We start from the raw sequence: 18,327 nt of genomic DNA, 5'->3' as shown, positions 1-18,327 counted from the left end.
TATCCTTGTTTTGAAATGTAATTAAGATAATGAAGCAGAATAGTTGATAGAATATTTGCTTACATAGTTCTGTAATTCATCTTGCTCTGAATTCTCAGTATAGTTTGTGATTCAAAGTATATTTAAATCTAGAATAATTTTTAATATACAAGGAACGAATAAACCCGCATCCAGCTATAATGTCATTTGTAATTATAAAACATATTATCTTTGTGTCAGAGATGTGAAAAATAGGTAAGGGCTACACAACAGATGGGGAAACAAACCAGGCTTCCAGAAGCTCTTGAATTATATTTTCAATGTGGATTTGTTATTTTTTCAGAACTCTAATGAATCTTCAGGACTTCAGAAGTCCACATTGGATAGGAAAACAAATCTACATCTAGTTGCCCTTCAGAAATGCTTATGTGCACAGTTTTATTTGCAAGGATATTGACCGTATCAGTCTTTGTAATAGCAAACAATTGGAAAAGATTTAAAGTTCTACCAGTTACTACATGGCTAAATAAGCCATAATACATTCATACGATGAAATATTCTGCAGCCATTGAAATGAGTGAGCTAGTTCTATTTGCACTGGTGTGGAAAGAGGTCCATGGTATGAAAGTGAGAAAAGTCAAGTTAAAAAAGTTGATGTGTACAGTATTTTATTTGTATAAGAATAAACAGGGAAAACTCCGTATATATGTATGGCTTTTGTGTTTATTTGTGCATTCCCCCATCTGGTAATAGTGCTCTGATCTTCTTTTGGGGAGTCATTCTCTGTCTTCCTCCTCCATTCATGTTTTTTGATGGTGTTGACGTACCTCTGGATCCATCGAAGGGCCTGTAAATCAGGCCTGGTCATTCAGAGAAGGGTATCTCACTGGCCTCGGTGATGGGTACAGGGATTGACACTTCAGAAAATTTGGGCCAAGACTTGTGTTCCACTGTTGAGGGAGTGATATACTGCTTTATTAGGCTTGCACCTGGAAAGATGTAAGCTTAGAACTTCCAGCAGTCATCTTGGCATCACCTGGAGCCCAGCGATGAGGCCAAGAGGAGAGATACCAGAGACTAACTATTAATACATTGTTTGTGTTCTAGATGAAGCCTCACCTAAGGCTAGCATGCTGTCCGGCTTTCCCAATGTAGTAAATTCTGTATTTTGTTTAAATCAGTTTGAGTTGGATTTTTGCACACCTGCAACTAAGAGTCCTAACTCATCCAGTGTGTGTGTAGGTGTATGTTTGTAAATGTATAGAGAGATGTTACACATAAAAATGTTAACAGTACTTTGTGGGAGAAGAAAGGGGTTGAAAGAGAGGATATCAAGGGGACTTTCCCCTTTTTATTCTAAAATTATATTTTTTTGAACGTGGTTACATGAATCTAAAAATAAGTGAAAAAAATTGGGAAAGCACAATAAAAAAATAGTACATTCTAGAGCCAACCAGGTATAAATAACTTTTTCTTCACTCTTCTTTTTCTTCATTATTTTTAATTATAAAATTTACTACAGTGTTACATTTTAAGTACTTATTAATACAGGACCAAAGATGTTTTTGAAAGTACATTACCCTCTTATGTGGACTCTTCCTTGTGGTCATGCTAATGTACTCATTGTCCTCTGAATGCCTCAGTATCATTCCTTACGGCTTTTTTCATAGTTTTTATCACACATAGGTGGTCAAAGAAAGCTTTCAGTAGTATCTCACATAGAGTGACCTCTGCTTTATTTAAATTCACAGTTATCTAAGCCAGCCATATTTTCCAAAACAATAGGGATACACAGTCTGGCAAGGGAGTTTTTGCTGCTTCTGATATGAAAAGCAACACGGGAAATGTAGTTTAGACTCTTGAAATGTGAGACTTTTTAGAACATTTGGGTGGTTTATATGGAAGGTCAAGAGAATGTTTAAAGTTGACACTGTCTCACAAAATCAGGGCTTATGATTACGTATGTGGACATTTATGCTGTGTAATCTTAATTTAAAAATACTCATTTGGTGTTATCAGAGAAATGAGAACTCCATTTAAGTGAACTTTCCACATCATTTATTTTTGATATAATTTCTCAATATGCTAAATACATTACATAATTTCATGCCTTCTTAAGTAGGGTATTCTCAGTATGATTTAACTTTGTTGACATGATTTGGTGCCATTATGATTATCAGTTGTTCTGTAACATTGTAGAAATGCGCTTGAAGACTGTCCATGCACAGATGACTATTAATATTTTGTTCCTAAACTAGATTATTTTGACCAGCAATGCTTTTGGGGTTTTGTGTCCCCCTTTTTATTGAGGTGGAATTCACATAATATAAAATCAGTCATTTTAAAGTGTATACTTTAGTGGCATTTAGTATATTCGCCGTGTTGTATACCCATCACCTCTATCTAGTTCTAAAACATTTTGATCCACCCCCCATACCCATGAAGCAGTCATTTCATTCCCCTCCTCCTCTTAGCCCTTGGCAACACCTAATCTACTTTCTCTCTCTATGGCTTTCACTATTCTAGATAGCTCGTATAAATGGAATCCCCTCCCCTCCTTTTAAAGATATTTTTGCTCTCCCCTGTCTTAGTTGACTTTCTGTTGCTGCAACAGAATACCTGAGTCTGAGTAATTTATAAAGAAAAGAATATTTCTTACAGTTCTGGAGGAGGCTAGGAAGTCCATGGTTGAGGGGCTGCATCTGGTGAGGGCCTTCTTCCTGGTGGTGACTCTAAAGTCCCAAGGCAGTACATGACAGAGGGGCTAGGGTATGCCAAACTGCCTTTTACAACAGAGCCACTAGTGATAACTTAACCCACTCTAGCAATAACCCATTACTCCTTTAACCATTAGTCTATTAACCTGTTAATCCATGAATGGATTCATCTGTTCATGAGGGTGGGGCCCTCATGACCCAATCACCTCTTAAAGACTCCCACCTCTTAATACTGTCACATTGGGGATTAAGTTTCAACATGACTTTCAGAGGGGACAAACATTCAAACTGTAGCATCCCTTGCTCAAGGGTCTATTAATCTTCATTTGCTAAGGACTCTGAAACCAAAGCAAATTCATTTAAATTGTTTGGAATAAGAGTAAACTTTGCATGAGAATGTACTGGGCATGCCTATGAGGAAAGGGCATGCACTTTAATGGGTGAACTTTGTGGCATCTGTTTTGACTGCCATGCATCCTACGTAATTATTTCTATTCCTTGGCTGTGTACTGGAAGGGTGAGGTTGCTGGATAGTCAACTCTGAATAAGCAGTGTATTAATGTATATGTCCTACCTCCTCCTTTAGTTTGTAAGCTGTGGTAGAGGAGGGACCATGTTTTTGAATCTCTATACAGCTCCCATCAAAATGCCTCACATACATAATAGATATTAATAAGTGTTAGTTGATTGAATTATTTAACATCTTACCTTTACACTAGTTATCAGACTTTGGAATATGTTTTTATAAGAAAAATTTTAAATTGTGTAGATATTTTGAAGTGGAATTGATGGTATTTAGGAATATCAAAGTCTGTAATTTTTTTAGCATTGCACAAGTATAATTTTGGTCATGTGATATTACTGTAACAAGCAGTTTGTCTTTTGTAATGAAACCCATGATAGTCTTCTCTTGGTTATATGTAGTAATAGGAAAGCTTGGGTGTGGATAATCCAGAATGACCACAATATGGTATTCTGACAAATGGAGAGGAGGAACTATTACTAGCTGTGCTTCAAAAGTTTCACGTTTGAACCCCATCCTCAGATTCTGGTATGGTGAAAGTTCCATAGGTGGTTATGATACTTGGCACAGTTGAGAAATCACTTTGTCTTGAATATTCTCAATTGGTGTGGCATATCCACTAGGTATCATTGAGCTTTTTTCTAGCCATTTTTTATTTTTTTTACTTTTTTACTTTTTAAATTTCAGACTATTATGGGAGTACAAATGTTTTGGTTACATAAATTGCTTTTGTACTGTTTGAGTCCAAGTATGCTTATCCCCCAGATAGTGTGCATTGTACCTGTTAGGTGTGAATTTACCCATCCCCTCCTTCTCCCTCACACCTGCTTGATTTCTGATGAATGTTATTTCCATATGTGCACATAAGTGTTGATTGATTAGTTCCAATTTAATGGTGAGTACATGTGGTGTTTGTTTTTCCATTCGTGTGATACTTCACTTAAAAGAATGGTCTCCAGTTCTATCCAGGTTAATATGAGAGGTATTAGTTCACCATTTTATTTTATGGCTGAGTGGTACTCCATGGTATACATACACCACATTTATTAATGCACTCACATATTGATGGACACTTGGGTTCTTTCCACATCTTTGCAGTTGCAAATTGTGCTGCTTTAAACATTTGGGTGCAGGTGTCTTTTTTATAGAATGTCTTTTTTTCCTTTGGGTACATACCCGGTAGTGAGATTGCTGGATCAAATGGTAGTTGTACTTTTAGTTCTTTGAGGTATCTCCATACTACTTTCCATAGAGGTTGTACTAGTTTGCAGTCCCACCAGCAGTGTATGAGTGTTCCTATCTCTCTCCATCCATGCCAACATTTGTTGTTTTGGGACTTTTTGATAAAAGCCATTCTCCCTGGAGTTAAGTGATATCTCATTGTGGTTTTGATTTGCATTTCCCTGATGATTAGAGATGTTGAGCATTTTTTTGTATGTTTATTGGCTATTAGTATATCTTCTTTTGAAGTTTCTGTTCATGTCTTTTGCCCACTTTTTAATGGGGTTGTTTGATTTTTTTTCTTGTTGATTTGTTTGAGTTCTATAGATTCCATTTATCAGTCCTTTATCAGATATATACCATGCAAATATTTTCTCCCATTCTGTAGGTTGTCTATTTGCTCTAATGATTGTTTCCTTGGCTGTGCAGAAGCTTTTTAATTTAATCAGGTCCTATTTATTTATTTTTGTTGATGCTGTGATTACTTTGGGGGTCTTTTTCATAAATTCTTTCTCTAGACCAATGTCTTTAAGAGTTTTTTCAACATTTTCTTCTAGAATTCTTAACGGTTTCATGCCTTAGGTTTAAGTCTATTATCCATTGTGAGTTGATTTTTGTGAGTGAAAAAGTTTTTATGTTTAGTAATATAGTAAAAAATTTAAAGTAAAAATTTTAACATTTTACCATACTAGGCATGGTATGTAAAAATATTCAATAAGTTGGTACCCTTCTGATTATGTATCAGTTTAGTACGTATATGAATGTGTTTTTTTAGATCCAGCCAAAAGTATTGTTTGAGAAATGTTAAAAGGACCTTTTAATATATGTAATTTAACTTTTAATTATATTTCCTTGGTAAAGGATTTCTAAAACAGTGAAGTTCCTCAATATTTAAATTAATTGAAATTTAAAGCTGAGACTTTTGGATGGACATATGGATGGAGCTTAATGTTGTTTACACTTTGCTTTCTTTAGCTTATCTAATTTTATATAAGCATGAAAGTAAAAAAATATAATTTTTCTAATCACATACAGTAATAATGGTAGCTACAATTTATATAGCACTTTACAAGATACCTTTATGTATGTTTTCTCTTTTAATATTCACAACAATCCTATGAATGTAGGGGAAGTCCTAATTTTTCCCGCCATTTTACAGATGAAGTAACTAAGACAGAGATTGAGACTTCTCTAAAGTAACATAATTAGTGCTTGAATTTAATGGAGGTGGATAGTGATGGGTGGATTCTAATCTGCCAAGGACTTTTCTTGCTGTTATCTCTCTGAGTTCTAGGGGGAAAAAAACCCTAAAGAGCCAAAATGGTAGAGAATCAGAAAGGTAGTACAATAAGTAGATGGACGTTGGGACTATGCCAGGGAAATGTGCTATTCCTTTTAATTTCTTCCTTTTTGTTCTTTTTTAACTAGTTAGTAATGATAACTTGAGAGAGCAGATAATGTCTTTATTTTGTTGTTATTTTTGTTAGATGAAGGAAGCTTTTATTTTAAACATAGATTATCCCTGAGGAACTAGCAAATCTGGACAGATGTCTGTTGGGATTCTCACAAGGTAACAGCTATAGGATCAGCTAAGCAAGTGAGAAAGTTTGTTAATGGTACATGGATAAACCACATGTGTGTAATTGTAACGTTAATTTTTAGAACTCTCTTGTTAAGATTTTTTAAATCCTATTTAAAACCTGTAGTATCAACTTAATATAAAAATCTTAGAGCTTGAAAGTACTTATCCAGCTGTGGTTTTCTTTAGATGAGGAAACTGAGGTGCAGAGAAGTTGAAGCTTTCCCAGTGTCACATAACAGAGCTGGAACTAGAGCTTGCATTTCCTGACTTCCAGATTAGTGTTATTTTTACTTCAAACCATTACTTTTGGTAAGCTGTTCTTAAAATACTTAACAGGTGTTTTGTATTTTTAATTTATATGTTTGATTAAGATGCTTTGTGCCAAAATGAACTTAAAAATATGAAATTTGCTCTTTTGTGATAAAAATTTCAATTCTTCGTTTAATTTTAGGTGAGTTAATGTGGGAAAAATCCTGTATTTTGAAGATGTCTCGGCACAGTATCATTTCCTGTTTAAATTACAGATAACTTCAAGAGTTTTCAGAAAAAAGAAATTGCAACTTTTGGTTAAATCATGCCATCTGAACAGAAACAGTTATTTTGTGATGAAAACCAAACTACTATAAAAAAAGAATATGATGTGAAAAATGAGATAATTGATCCGGTCAGATCAATACCTAAACGAAACATTTCAGAAAGTAGTTTTCATTATGATTTAAAAAATGTGAAAATTGTTTTGCCGAAGATAAATATTCCAAATACAGTCCTATCGAAACGTGAAGTTGACAAATACAGAAAATTATTTAAGGGTAAATCACAGACAGCAAGAAAATCAATCAGTATAAAGACTGTAAGCTGTGTAGAGGAATGTATGTTGCTTCATAAATCTGAGAGAGCTGAAGAAGAGGGTATAAAAATGTCTGCAAAAATACTCAATTTCAGCTGTTTAAAATGCCGAGACAACACTCGATATAGCCCAAATGATTTGCATAAACACTTTCAAATGTGGCACCATGGTGAATTACCTTCATATCCTTGTGAAATGTGCAGTTTTTCAGCAAATGACTTCCAGGTATTTAAACAACACAGACGAACCCATAGAAGCACTTTAGTAAAATGTGACATTTGTAACAATGAGAATGTATATACTTTATTGGACTTGACGAAACATTTCGCATCCACACATTGTGTTAATGGTAATTTTCAATGTGAAAAGTGTAAATTCTCCACCCAGGATGTTGGCACGTTTGTTCAGCACATTCATAGACATAATGAAATTCATTATCAGTGTGGTAAATGCCATCATGTATGTTATACCAAAGGAGAGCTTCAGAAGCACCTTCATGTTCATTCTGGTACTTTTCTCTTCACTTGTCAATATTGTAGCTATGGTGCCACCAAGAGAGAACACCTCGTAAGACATGTTATAACTTTGCACAAAGAACATTTATATGCGAAAGAAAAACTGGAGAAAGACAAATATGAAAAAAGGATGACAAAGACTTCAGCAGGACTTAAACTAATACTGAAAAGATATAAAATAGGTGCTTCAAGGAAGATATTCTGGAAACGTAAGAAAATTAACAATGGAAGTGACAGAAGTATAGAAAAAAGCACTCAAGGGCTTAAAAAAATGAACAAAACACAGACTCGATCTGAAGACCGGAGCCATCCTGTTCAAAAGCATTCGAGTGAAGAAAAGGATGAAAGACTACACTGTGAGGATAGTGATAAACCCTCTGCGTCAGAGTCAGAGAAGCCAACTCCTCTGCCCACTGGGCAATGTAATAGAGCTGATGAGGGATCAAATGCTACTTCAGGTTTCTTGAAGACTACTGTACAAGGACCTACAGTGTTAATGGTGAAAAATAATAAAATAACAATTCCTGCCAACTACAGCGCTAAGTTTATGGGCTTTAAGGTGGTGGATGGAAAACAGCACATTGTAATAAAACTGTTGCCTACCAATAAACAAAACTTATATTCACCAGGCTCACAGTCAGATGCTGCAAAGGAGAGTACTGCCAATTTGCAGCCCCAGACTTTGGACACCACTGGATTTTTAACTGGAGTAACAACTGAGTTAAGTGACACAGTTTACATGAAAACAACTACTCCATTTTCATGTTCATCTCCTGTACTTCCAGAGAAAGTAACTTCAGAAAAAGAAATGGCTTTGATATCTCAAAGGAATAATATGCTTCAGACATTGGAATATGAAAAAAATGTCTCTTCTTTGCCAGCATCAGAATTGATTACATCAGTGAATTTGACCACAAAAGTTGAAACAAGAGGTAACGTTGACTTATGGGGAAATCATAACACTCAGAGTCACCCTGAGGTATTAAATACCACCATTAAAAGCCCAGATAAAGTCAACCATACTACCAAACCAAATGCATACAACAGTGGAGATATGCATAACTATTGCATTAATTATGTCAATTCTGAGTTACCTGTTGAATCCTCCAGCCAAGGATCATTACCTTTTCATAATTACTCAAAAGTGAATAATTCTAATAAACGTCGTAGGTTTTCAGGAACAGCAATGTGTGACAGCCCTCAAAGAGAATCTCCATCAAGCAAAACAGTTGTTCAGCAACCAATTAGTGAATCAGTTTTATCACTAGTGAGGAAGGAGAGCTCAAAACCAGATAGCCTGTTATCGTCTATTAGCCTTTTAAATGATAAAGATGAAACTTTAAAAACAAAAGTTGAAACCGAAGAACAGTGTGTTTTAGGAAAAGAGCAAAACATGGTTGAACAAAACTTGTTCAGTAATGAAAATCAAAATTTAGAAAGTGTGACTGAAAAATCTAAATGGGATGACATTTCTAATGTTGATTCACCTTTGATGCCTAGAATCACATCTGTTTTCTCTCTCCATAGCCAACAGGCATCAGAATTTTTGCCACCCGAAGTAAAACAATTGCTTCAAGAGGTATTGAAAACAAACTCTGATGTAAAACAAGACTCTAGTAATAGTCCAAATAAAGGTCTGCCACTTAATTGTCACCAGTCATTTCAAAAACATGAGGGAGAAGGCAAAATAGTTGAATCTTCAAAAGACTTCAAAGTGCAAGGCATCTTCCAGGTTCCATCTGGCAGTGTAGGTATTCATGTGCCTACATACGATCTGAATTTAAAATATAATGGAAAAGAAAAACAAGTGCTAGCGGTGTCACAAGATGTGAAAGATTCAGAGAAGACCCCTAGAATTTCAGGTTTTGGCACATTACTTAAGACTCAGTCAGATGCCATAATAACACAGCAGCTTGTAAAAGACAAACTACGAGCCACTACACAAAATCTAGGCCCTTTATATATGCAGAGCCCCCTTCTAAATCCAGAACAAAAAAAAGCTGTATTTGTTCAGACACCAAAAGCATTGTTTGTACCAATGCATGTTTCTAACAAGCCTGGGTTCCACATCGTTTCAGGAAGACCACTTCCATTGGTTAATGCACAAGCTGTACCTGCTCCTCTTCTTTTAAACAAGAAACCTGGGATGATTTTAACATTTAATAATAGGAAACCTGAAGGTGTTTCCACTGTCAAAACTGAGAGTGCTCAAGCTTGTGGAACTGTGACTAAGGAGCCTTGCAAAATGCCCTTTTTAAAGGTAGAGCCAAACAATAATTGTCTTACACCTGCACTTTGTTCCAGCATTGGCAGTTGTTTGAGTATGAAAAGTAACTCAGAAAACACTGTGCCATTAAAAGGCCCTTACATTATTAAAACGTCAGCAGGTTCTGCCGTGAAAGCTGTTCCTACTCCTAATATGCTATCTGAGCATCAGGGCACTAAGTTGAATATCTTGGATTCAGTAAGACAGCAGAATGAGATTTTTCCAAAACCACCTCTTTATACACTCTTGCCTGATGGCAAACAAGCTGTTTTTTTAAAGTGTGTGATGCCAAATAAAACTGAGCTTCTTAAGCCTAAATTAGTCCAAAATAGTACTTATTATCAAAATATACAGCCAAAGAAACCTGAAGGAACACCACAAAGAATATTGCTGAAAATTTTTAACCCCGTTTTAAATGTGACTGCTGCTAATAATCTGTCAGTAAGCAACTCTGCATCCTCATTGCAGAAAGACAATGTCCCACCTAGTCAGACTAGAGGAGGAGAGCAGAAAGAGCCTGAATCTTCTAGAGATGCCTTACCCTTCTTACAAGATGACTGGATGCCAGCAAATGAAATTGTGGTAACTTCTACTGCAACGTGCCCAGAATCGTCTGGGGAACAAGTATGTGTCCGTGACTGTTCAGAGGCCAGAGTTTTAAGGTGTAAAACAAATTGTACAATTGAGAGAAACTTTAATAGAAAAAAGACTTCCAAAAAAAATTTTTCAAAAATAAAAACTCATATAAGAAGTAAAGATTCTGAAACTGCCTTTGTATCTAGAAATAGAAACTGTAAACGTAAGTGTAGGAATAGTTACCAAGAACCTCCAAGGAAAAAAGCCAGATTGCATAGAAAGTGTAAAGAAAAGGCTAAACCTGAAGATGGCCATGAAACATTTGGATTTAGCAGACCTAGACTTTCAAAAGATTCAGTCAGAACTTTGCGACTTTTCCCTTTCAGTTCCAAACAGCTTGTGAAATGTCCTAGGAGAAACCAACCAGTTGTAGTTTTGAATCATCCTGATGCAGATGCACCAGAAGTAGTAAATGTAATGAAAACTATTGCTAAATTTAATGGACGCATACTTAAGGTTTCATTGTCAAAAAGAACTATCAATGCTTTACTGAATCCAGTTTGCTATAACCCTTCTAAAGCAACTTGTGATGATTTTCCCAAGAGGCACAAAACATTTAAACCTGTTAGTTCTGTGAAAGAAAGATTTGTGCTAAAATTAACACTCAAGAAAACAAGCAAAAACAATTATCAGATTGTGAAGACTACCTCTGAAAATATTTTGAAGGCTAGATTTAACTGTTGGTTTTGTGGTAGAATATTTGACAATCAAGATATTTGGGCTGGTCATGGGCAGAGACATTTAATGGAAGCTACTCGGGATTGGAATACGTTAGAATAATTCACTGTAATTACCAAGGAAAAGAAAAGTAAAATTACCTTAGAAGAAAACAATGGGTTTAATTACCATAATGCAGACATTTTCTACTTCAATATAGTACTTGGAATTAAATATTTTGAAAGTTGGTTATATTTCTGTGGAAGAGCAAAAGTTTTATGTTTGCTATTTGAAAGTGCTGTCACTGCACACGTAAGTTTGGAAAGGAACTAATCACAACACAGATTACCTGGATTTAATTTTTTTAAAATGTGCTCTTGGGAAGTTAGGGCTAAAGAAAATTTTGATAAAACAATTTTCCCACTTTAGTTCTTTATAGTGACTCTGAGGCGAGGGTAATGGCTGACACCCTCCCGCCCCCCCCCCCGTCTTCCACCAGCCTTAGGAATCTGATGAGTATAGCTCCTCTGAAGATGGAGAGCTCTTTCACAATGGAACTGAAGGAGTTTCTCATCATTTGTGAAGATAAATTGAGAGAGCTTGGATAAAGAAGTTACTGTGCATCTGCTAAATTCAGTTCTTTTGGAGGGTATTACGCTCCTTTGAAAGTACATATAACTCACTACTGTTACACCTCATATAATGCTTGAAGAGTTTTTGGCAAGTAAATTGTTTTACCTGTCAAGCTCTGTCACATGTCAGAGATTGGAATTCCCTCCCAAGGTGATTTTTTTCTTTCTAAGTGGCTATGTCAAGCATTGTAGTAGATGACAACCTCAAGAGAAGAATTTAAACTTTATCTCATTTAAAGTTCAGTTGAAGAACTTGAACATATTTCTGAATTTAATTATATATTCTCCAGTGATCCCCTTGCACAGAACTATGTTTATCTGATTTAAATTGTCTGTCATAAACCAAATAGCCGTTTTTTTTCTTGGTTGCCATCCCTTTAAAAAGAATGGAACATAGAAGCACTTCCAAGGGAATGGCTTTTCTTGAAAATCAAAAATTTTTCTACTGAAACAATATTTTGAAGCAAACCACATTTTTCTCTGTGTTCACTATTATTATTTGAACATGTCCAAATTAGTACAAATCATTTTTATTTGCAAATTTCAGTATAACTGACAACCCAAAGGAGATGTATACTGCTTACTGGCATTTGAAAATAGGGAAGCATTAACAGTGGGGACCCAGTGGCAGTGCATAAGACTTTAGTACAGATTCCTAAGGAACATGCCCAAAAGAGTTTCAAAGTGGATGTTTTCATGACAGCAGAATCATAGATTTAAACTTTTCACCTTGTAAGTTTGGATCAAATTTGTTGGATTGTTGGATAATGGAGTTCTTGTATTACAAAATTGCAAACGATATGATTTTCTTACATTGTTACTATTAAGTATTAATGACATTTTCATTGATTGGATGAAAACTTCAGGGCTTATTTTCTGTATGTATATAACAAATCTGTACATATTTTTGTACCTTTATGTAAATTTTGCACAGAAAGTTTTTTGACAAAAAATTTATTTTCTTTCAGTTTTTAGTTCTGTGCATGCACTAATAAAACTGATTGTTTAATTTAAAAGGAATATGTAAGACTTTACCCATGTTATTTTCTTGGTTTTTATTTCAGATGTAGATTTTTTTTTTTTGAGGTAAATTCATTTTTCAGGGATTGAACACTATTGTTAGCAAGTGCCTAAAAAAAGATGTGAAACAGTTTACATATGTCAACTGTAACAGTGGGTCCCAAATGGGTCCATTCCCCTAATAGTTTTATTTTAAAGAAAGCCATACATAGATGCTTCAAGCTATCTTGCTATGCACATTATACTTGTACTGTTTTTGTGCAGTTTGTCTACTTTCTTAGTGAAGTATTTTTTGTATAAAACCTGTTACAATTGTGTTTCTTAAATTGAGCCTAAGAATGGAGTTAATTGGAGGTATACAATATATATTAATAATGTATATGGTGTTTAAAGACTGGTAAGCATTGTTAATTTCTGTAATGAACGTATCTTCAATTAAATTTATCTTAAGTTTGTGTTTACACAAGAATTTCTCTACTGTGGTAAAATCTAACGGGAACTTGATTTTAATGGGAAATATTTAGATTTTAACGTGTGTGTTATTTTAATGCTAGTGAGGTATACAAAGTGAAATGTGGGAATTTTTCCCCCAAAAATCAAAGATAAAATTTTGAGAAAGGTAACATTTACCATAATTTTACTATGGGTATACTGGCCAGGTAAGCCATAGAGAGGCTTGTGCTCTTCAGCTGTGGTCCCCAGTCCCTGGGCCATGGCCCAGTACCTGTGGCCTTACCCGATTAGGAACAGATTACCACCTGAGCTTCCCCGCCCCACATTTGTTGAAAAATTGTCTTCTATGAAACCACTTAGGAACCGGGCTGCACAGCAGAAGGTGAGCAGTGGGCCAGTGAGCAAAGCTTCATGTGTATTTACAGCTGGCATCATGCCAGAGCTCTGCTCCCCCCACTCCCAGGGGCCCCCTTACCCCCCGGCAGCCCCCTGCCCCACCCAGTTCTGTGAAAAAATGGTCTTCCACAGAAGCAGCCCCTGTTGCCAAGAAAGTTGGGGACCGCTGCTTCAGTGCCCTAAGAGCAATACAACTGTTCTTACAGTTAGTCTGTTATGAAGCATCTCCTGCTGTGAATAGAGGAGAAGGAAGGAACCATCCTGCCAATATTTGCAGCAGTGTAAAAATACATTTCAGAATAGCTGTCAGTAAAATAAATCTAATGTTGAGATACATATTTCTTGCCTTGAAGTTTTAAAAGCCATTTAAAATAAGCGTCATGCCCCAGATATTCTAGTTGGAACCTTTTCTGATGTTGTTAGGTTATTCTGAAGAAAGCAAACCTGCTTCTTTATTGCCATTGCAGAAAATAAAACAAAACTCTCTGTCCTTTCTTTTTTTGTGTGGTTGAAACTGAACTAAAAATGGCTCTCCAAAATATGACACTCAGTAGTTTGAGGGTCTTATTACAATTGAAGAATTAGTTTTATTTATGCAATCACACCTCAGAGTCAGGATTCCCTGCCCCTCATTTACCCTTCTCCATTGAAATGGGTCTCTTACTATTTGGCTTTTACTTAAAAAAAAAAAAAAAAAGTTCACTTTTAAAAGAGTTTATCTTAAGTATTCAGTAACACAGATTGAAATATAGTTTCTTATGAAAAATGTTATGTTTTCATTGAGGGGTCAGTAAATTTTTTCAATAAAGGGGCAGATGGTAAATAACAGGCCTATAGGCCATATGGTTTCTGTCATAACTACTCTCAATGCAGAAACAGCTGAAGACAATATGTAAATGAATTGGTGTGGCTGTGTTTTAATAAAATCTACAAACAGGCAGTGGGCCAAATTTGCCCCACTGGTCATAGTTTGCCAGCCATTGCTTGAGTTCCCTCGAGGGTCTGCTCTTAGAGTTTTTCATTTAAAAACACAAGTTTCATACATTTTGTGATATATAATATCTATAAAACTGTTACAAAGTATAACTAAGATATATATACAAAGTTGCCAGTTTAAGTGCCTGTGTGTGTGTGTCAAAATGAAGAGATTAATGAAAATGGTAAGTGGGTAAAGTTGGTCATTCGCGTGCTGAGAAATGCAATTTATGAAGAGATTAAAAATGAGATAGAGCAGAAATGCTGTTAGAATTTATGTCCAGGTTAAATGGGGAATAGACTTAGGTACTAATTCCTTCAATGACTTGAAATATCTGTTAAGAAAAGTAATAGATGTTCTTCGGATGGGGGAGAATGGAGGTGTGGTGACAACAGAATATTATGTATTAAATCCATACTGCTAACCCTGATTTTTTAAAAAATAGTAAGAGTCCTTTTCACTGTTGGCATCTGCTTATCTAACTTGGGATATACCCTTTTGGGGCATTGGCTCTGTTCCTTGCCTTAATAACTTGTTAGGATCCTTGTTCTCAGCAAAGTACCTTGACTCCATTGGGGATCTCATCCAGCAAAACTTACTGGGGGAATTTTTCAGGCCTTCTTTTGTTGCTGGTTAAGGGTGTGGCATTGGTAGAAAATTTTTCCCTATAACAGAGTCAAAATGATTGATTTTGATGTTCATTGATTTATGTATGCTTCCTTTAATAACTGGACAATTGAGAAATAATCAGTGTCTTAGAGGTGTTTCATGAAGTCTTTGAGTCACTTTGTGACTAATTCTCTAACAGGGCTTCTGTTAATCGATGCCCCCAAATTTAAGAATCTTTCTTTAAAAAGAATATATATATATATGCATATATATATGTATATATTTTAAGAGACAAAGTCTCATGGTCTTGTTCTGAATGCAGTGGCACAATTATAGCTCACTTCAACCTTGAATTCCAGGGCTCAAGCAATCTTCCTCAGCCTCCCATGTAGTTGGGACTTCAGGCATGCACACCCATGCCTGGCAACTTTATATTTTGTGGAGACAGGGGTCTCACTGTGTTGTCCAAACTGGTCTCAGACTCCTGGACTCAAGCCATCCTCCTACCTCAGATTCCCAAAGTGCTGGCATTACAGGCATAAGCCACTGCACCTGGCCAAGAGAATATAATTATTACAACAGTGTAAACTTTTGAGTAAGTAGTGTAGGAAAAATATTAATATAATATACATCCATTTAAAAAAGTCATTTTAGGAGATGCCAAGAATGTACTTAAACATTTAGTCCTTGTAAAGAAATTTTTAACGTATTAAAAGAAGTAAAGTGCTTAAAGTGAAGGTTATGTTCATGTTGCAACACTTGAAATGCTTCTTTCAATTAAGGAGTGAAACAATGTTGCCTGATGTCATCAATTATTAAGTTATTGCTAATGTAAAAGAACAGGAAAGTAGAATTTGGGGAAGAGACCATAATACTATTTGCAGATGACTTGCTTTCAATATCTTGTAAATTTAAAGGAATACACTGAAAATTAGTCAACTTCCTGAACAATTACCAGTAATCAACTGGGAAATAATCAAAGAAGACCCATTTATAAAAAAGGCACAAAATAATAACCTTACTCAGAAATAATGAAAGAAGACCAATTTATAATAAGAGGCACAAAATAATAATCTTAAGAGTTGTATGAAGCTGCCAAAAGAAAAACCATAAAGCCTAACTGGGAGATACACAGTATTTCTGGGTGGAAGATATACCCATTTGGCAGGTTGCATTTTTACAGCCTTGTTCCCCTGCCTGCACTCCTCTCCCAACAGAGCTGCTTAGCAGGGAGAATGCGGGTAGGGCATTCAGTGAAAAGCTGATTTCCCATCAATCTCCCCTGTCCCATAACAAAAGGCATAGAGGTTCTCTTCAAGAGAATGTGGGAGTAGGCTTCAAAAACTTGACAACACACTGTCCATTACAAGGGGCTTGGATTAGGATTTTCCAGAGAGAAAGGACAAATACAATAGATAAACATATAGATATATGTGAGGGGATGTATTAGGGATAGATATAGAGATATAGATAGATGTGGGGTGGTGTATTAAGAGAAGTGGCTTGTGTCATTATATGGAGGCTGAGAAGTCCCATGAGAGGCTATCTGCAAACTACAGGTCCAGGGGTGCTGGTAACATAGCTCAGTCCAACTCTAAAAGCCTTATAACTAGAGATGCTGATGGTGTAACTCAGTTTTAGGTAGAAGGCCTGAGAGCTTAGGGGGCCACTAGTACAAGTGTCAGAGTCCAAAGGCCCAAAAGCCTGGAGCGGGAGAAGAGAGTCTTAGCTTTAGGAGGGAAAGGAGGAGAGAAGGAGGGTGGCAGAATTTGTCTTTTCCCCTCCTTTTTGTTCTATCCAGGATTGTGCCTCAATTGCGTTGAGGGCCGCTCTTCCCCACTTAGTCCACCAATTCACATGCCAACATCTTCTGGAAACACCCTCGCAGACATACCCAGAAATAATGCTTTAGTAGCTCTAGATATTCCTTAATCCAATCAAGCTGACACTAAAATTATTACAGGGCCTGACTTTATTTGGAACAGTCTGGAACAATTTATACACAAGTATTGTTGAAAACAATAGAGCAATCAACTAGAGATTAGTGGAGTCTAACTGTTGCCAGGTCATTCCAATAGATAACCAACCAGAAGCTTAAAGACAGGATCAGGGGAAAAGACAAGAGCCTAGATGAAACTACAGACATCCCTTGTGATCAGGAAGAATGTGTGCATGCTCAAGACTGCAATCTCAGAGGAGTGACCAGAGAGGGAACTTTGGAGCTACAAGTCCCTGGCGGAAGGTAAGACAAACTTGTAAAATCTCTAAATAGTAAAAGCAGCCTTCAAGCCACACACAGTCCAATGGTAAAAGGTATAAATCTCACTGATTCAGGGAGCTTAATCATAGCCTTTGACCAATCAGTGGCTGACCACTAAATGGTGTTGACTCAGGAGTAACCCCTAGAAAATCAGGCATAAAGGTAAAAATGCAGAGGAAAAAAGTTGAACAGTAGCACCAGAGGCTGCACACTGTGGAGGAAATAGACTTCATGAATTGGTTTGGCCAAGTAACTAAATAAAAACAAATCTGAGGTGGGGAAGGATAAATATGCAGAGATCTTTTATTACCTAAAATATCCAGTTTAAGCATAAAATTTGAGACATGCAAAGAAAAAGAAAAGTGTGACCCATAGATAGGAGGAAAAGTAGTTAATAGAAACTTCCTTTGAGAGGTACCAAGTGAAGGATAAATGCTGAACAGCCACTATAAATATATTCAAAGAACTAAAGGAAACCAGATTTAAAGAATTAAGGAAAATATGATGAAAATAGAACATAAAGAGACAGAAATTATAAAAAAAATACCAAACTGAAAATTCTGGAGTTGAAAAATACAATAACCAAAGTTAAAAGTTTATTAGTACTAGGGAGGCTCAATAGACATAATTGATCTTTTAGAAGAAAGAATCAGCAAACCTGAAGATAGATGTTATGCAATCTGAAACAAACAGGAAAAAAAGAGTGAAGAAAAGTTTTCCATACACTATAGACACAAAACTTTAAGTAAGTCGTAGACCTAAATGCAAGCAAAACCTATAAAACTCTTGGAAAATATAGAAGTAAATACTGTGACCTTTGTTTAGGCAAAGACTTCTTAGATAACTGACACCACCAACAAAAATGAAAAAAGCAATAGACAAACTTTTTCAAAGAGACATAGAATTTTTATTAGAAGAGATTGTAGAGCTGATCTGTTTCATCTAGTTCATATTAATCTTGATTTATTTTCAATAATGAAAAGTTTGTTCTGCATAGCTTCATCCCCCCCATGCTGTTATTGTCACAAATTACATTCT

General features: G+C 35.8%; 1 protein-coding gene across 4 annotated transcripts in view; it reads left to right on the top strand.

Moving 5' to 3' along the window:
• Window positions 1-13,273, top strand: part of ZNF518A (zinc finger protein 518A) — a 34,993-nt gene extending 21,720 nt beyond the window's left edge. For 2 of the 4 annotated variants that reach the window (XM_012654465.1, XM_012654463.1), the window contains 3 exons: window positions 5,600-5,667; window positions 6,209-6,331; window positions 6,474-13,273. In XM_012654465.1, the coding sequence (XP_012509919.1) occupies window positions 6,597-11,066 (4,470 nt within the window). In that variant the 5' untranslated portion in view covers window positions 5,600-5,667; window positions 6,209-6,331; window positions 6,474-6,596 and the 3' untranslated portion in view covers window positions 11,067-13,273. The remainder of the gene's footprint in view (window positions 1-5,599; window positions 5,668-6,208; window positions 6,332-6,473) is intronic. The other 2 variants (XM_012654467.1, XM_012654464.1) reach the window with 2 other exon arrangements.
• The last annotated feature ends 5,054 nt before the right edge of the window (window positions 13,274-18,327 follow it).

Source organism: Propithecus coquereli, unplaced genomic scaffold (assembly GCF_000956105.1).
Source record: "Propithecus coquereli isolate 6110/MARCELLA unplaced genomic scaffold, Pcoq_1.0 Scaffold440, whole genome shotgun sequence".
In the NCBI taxonomy this organism is placed as follows: Eukaryota; Metazoa; Chordata; class Mammalia; order Primates; family Indriidae; genus Propithecus; species Propithecus coquereli.
Note: the sequence above shows the minus strand (reverse complement) of the source record. Positions and strands in the feature narration are given on the sequence as shown.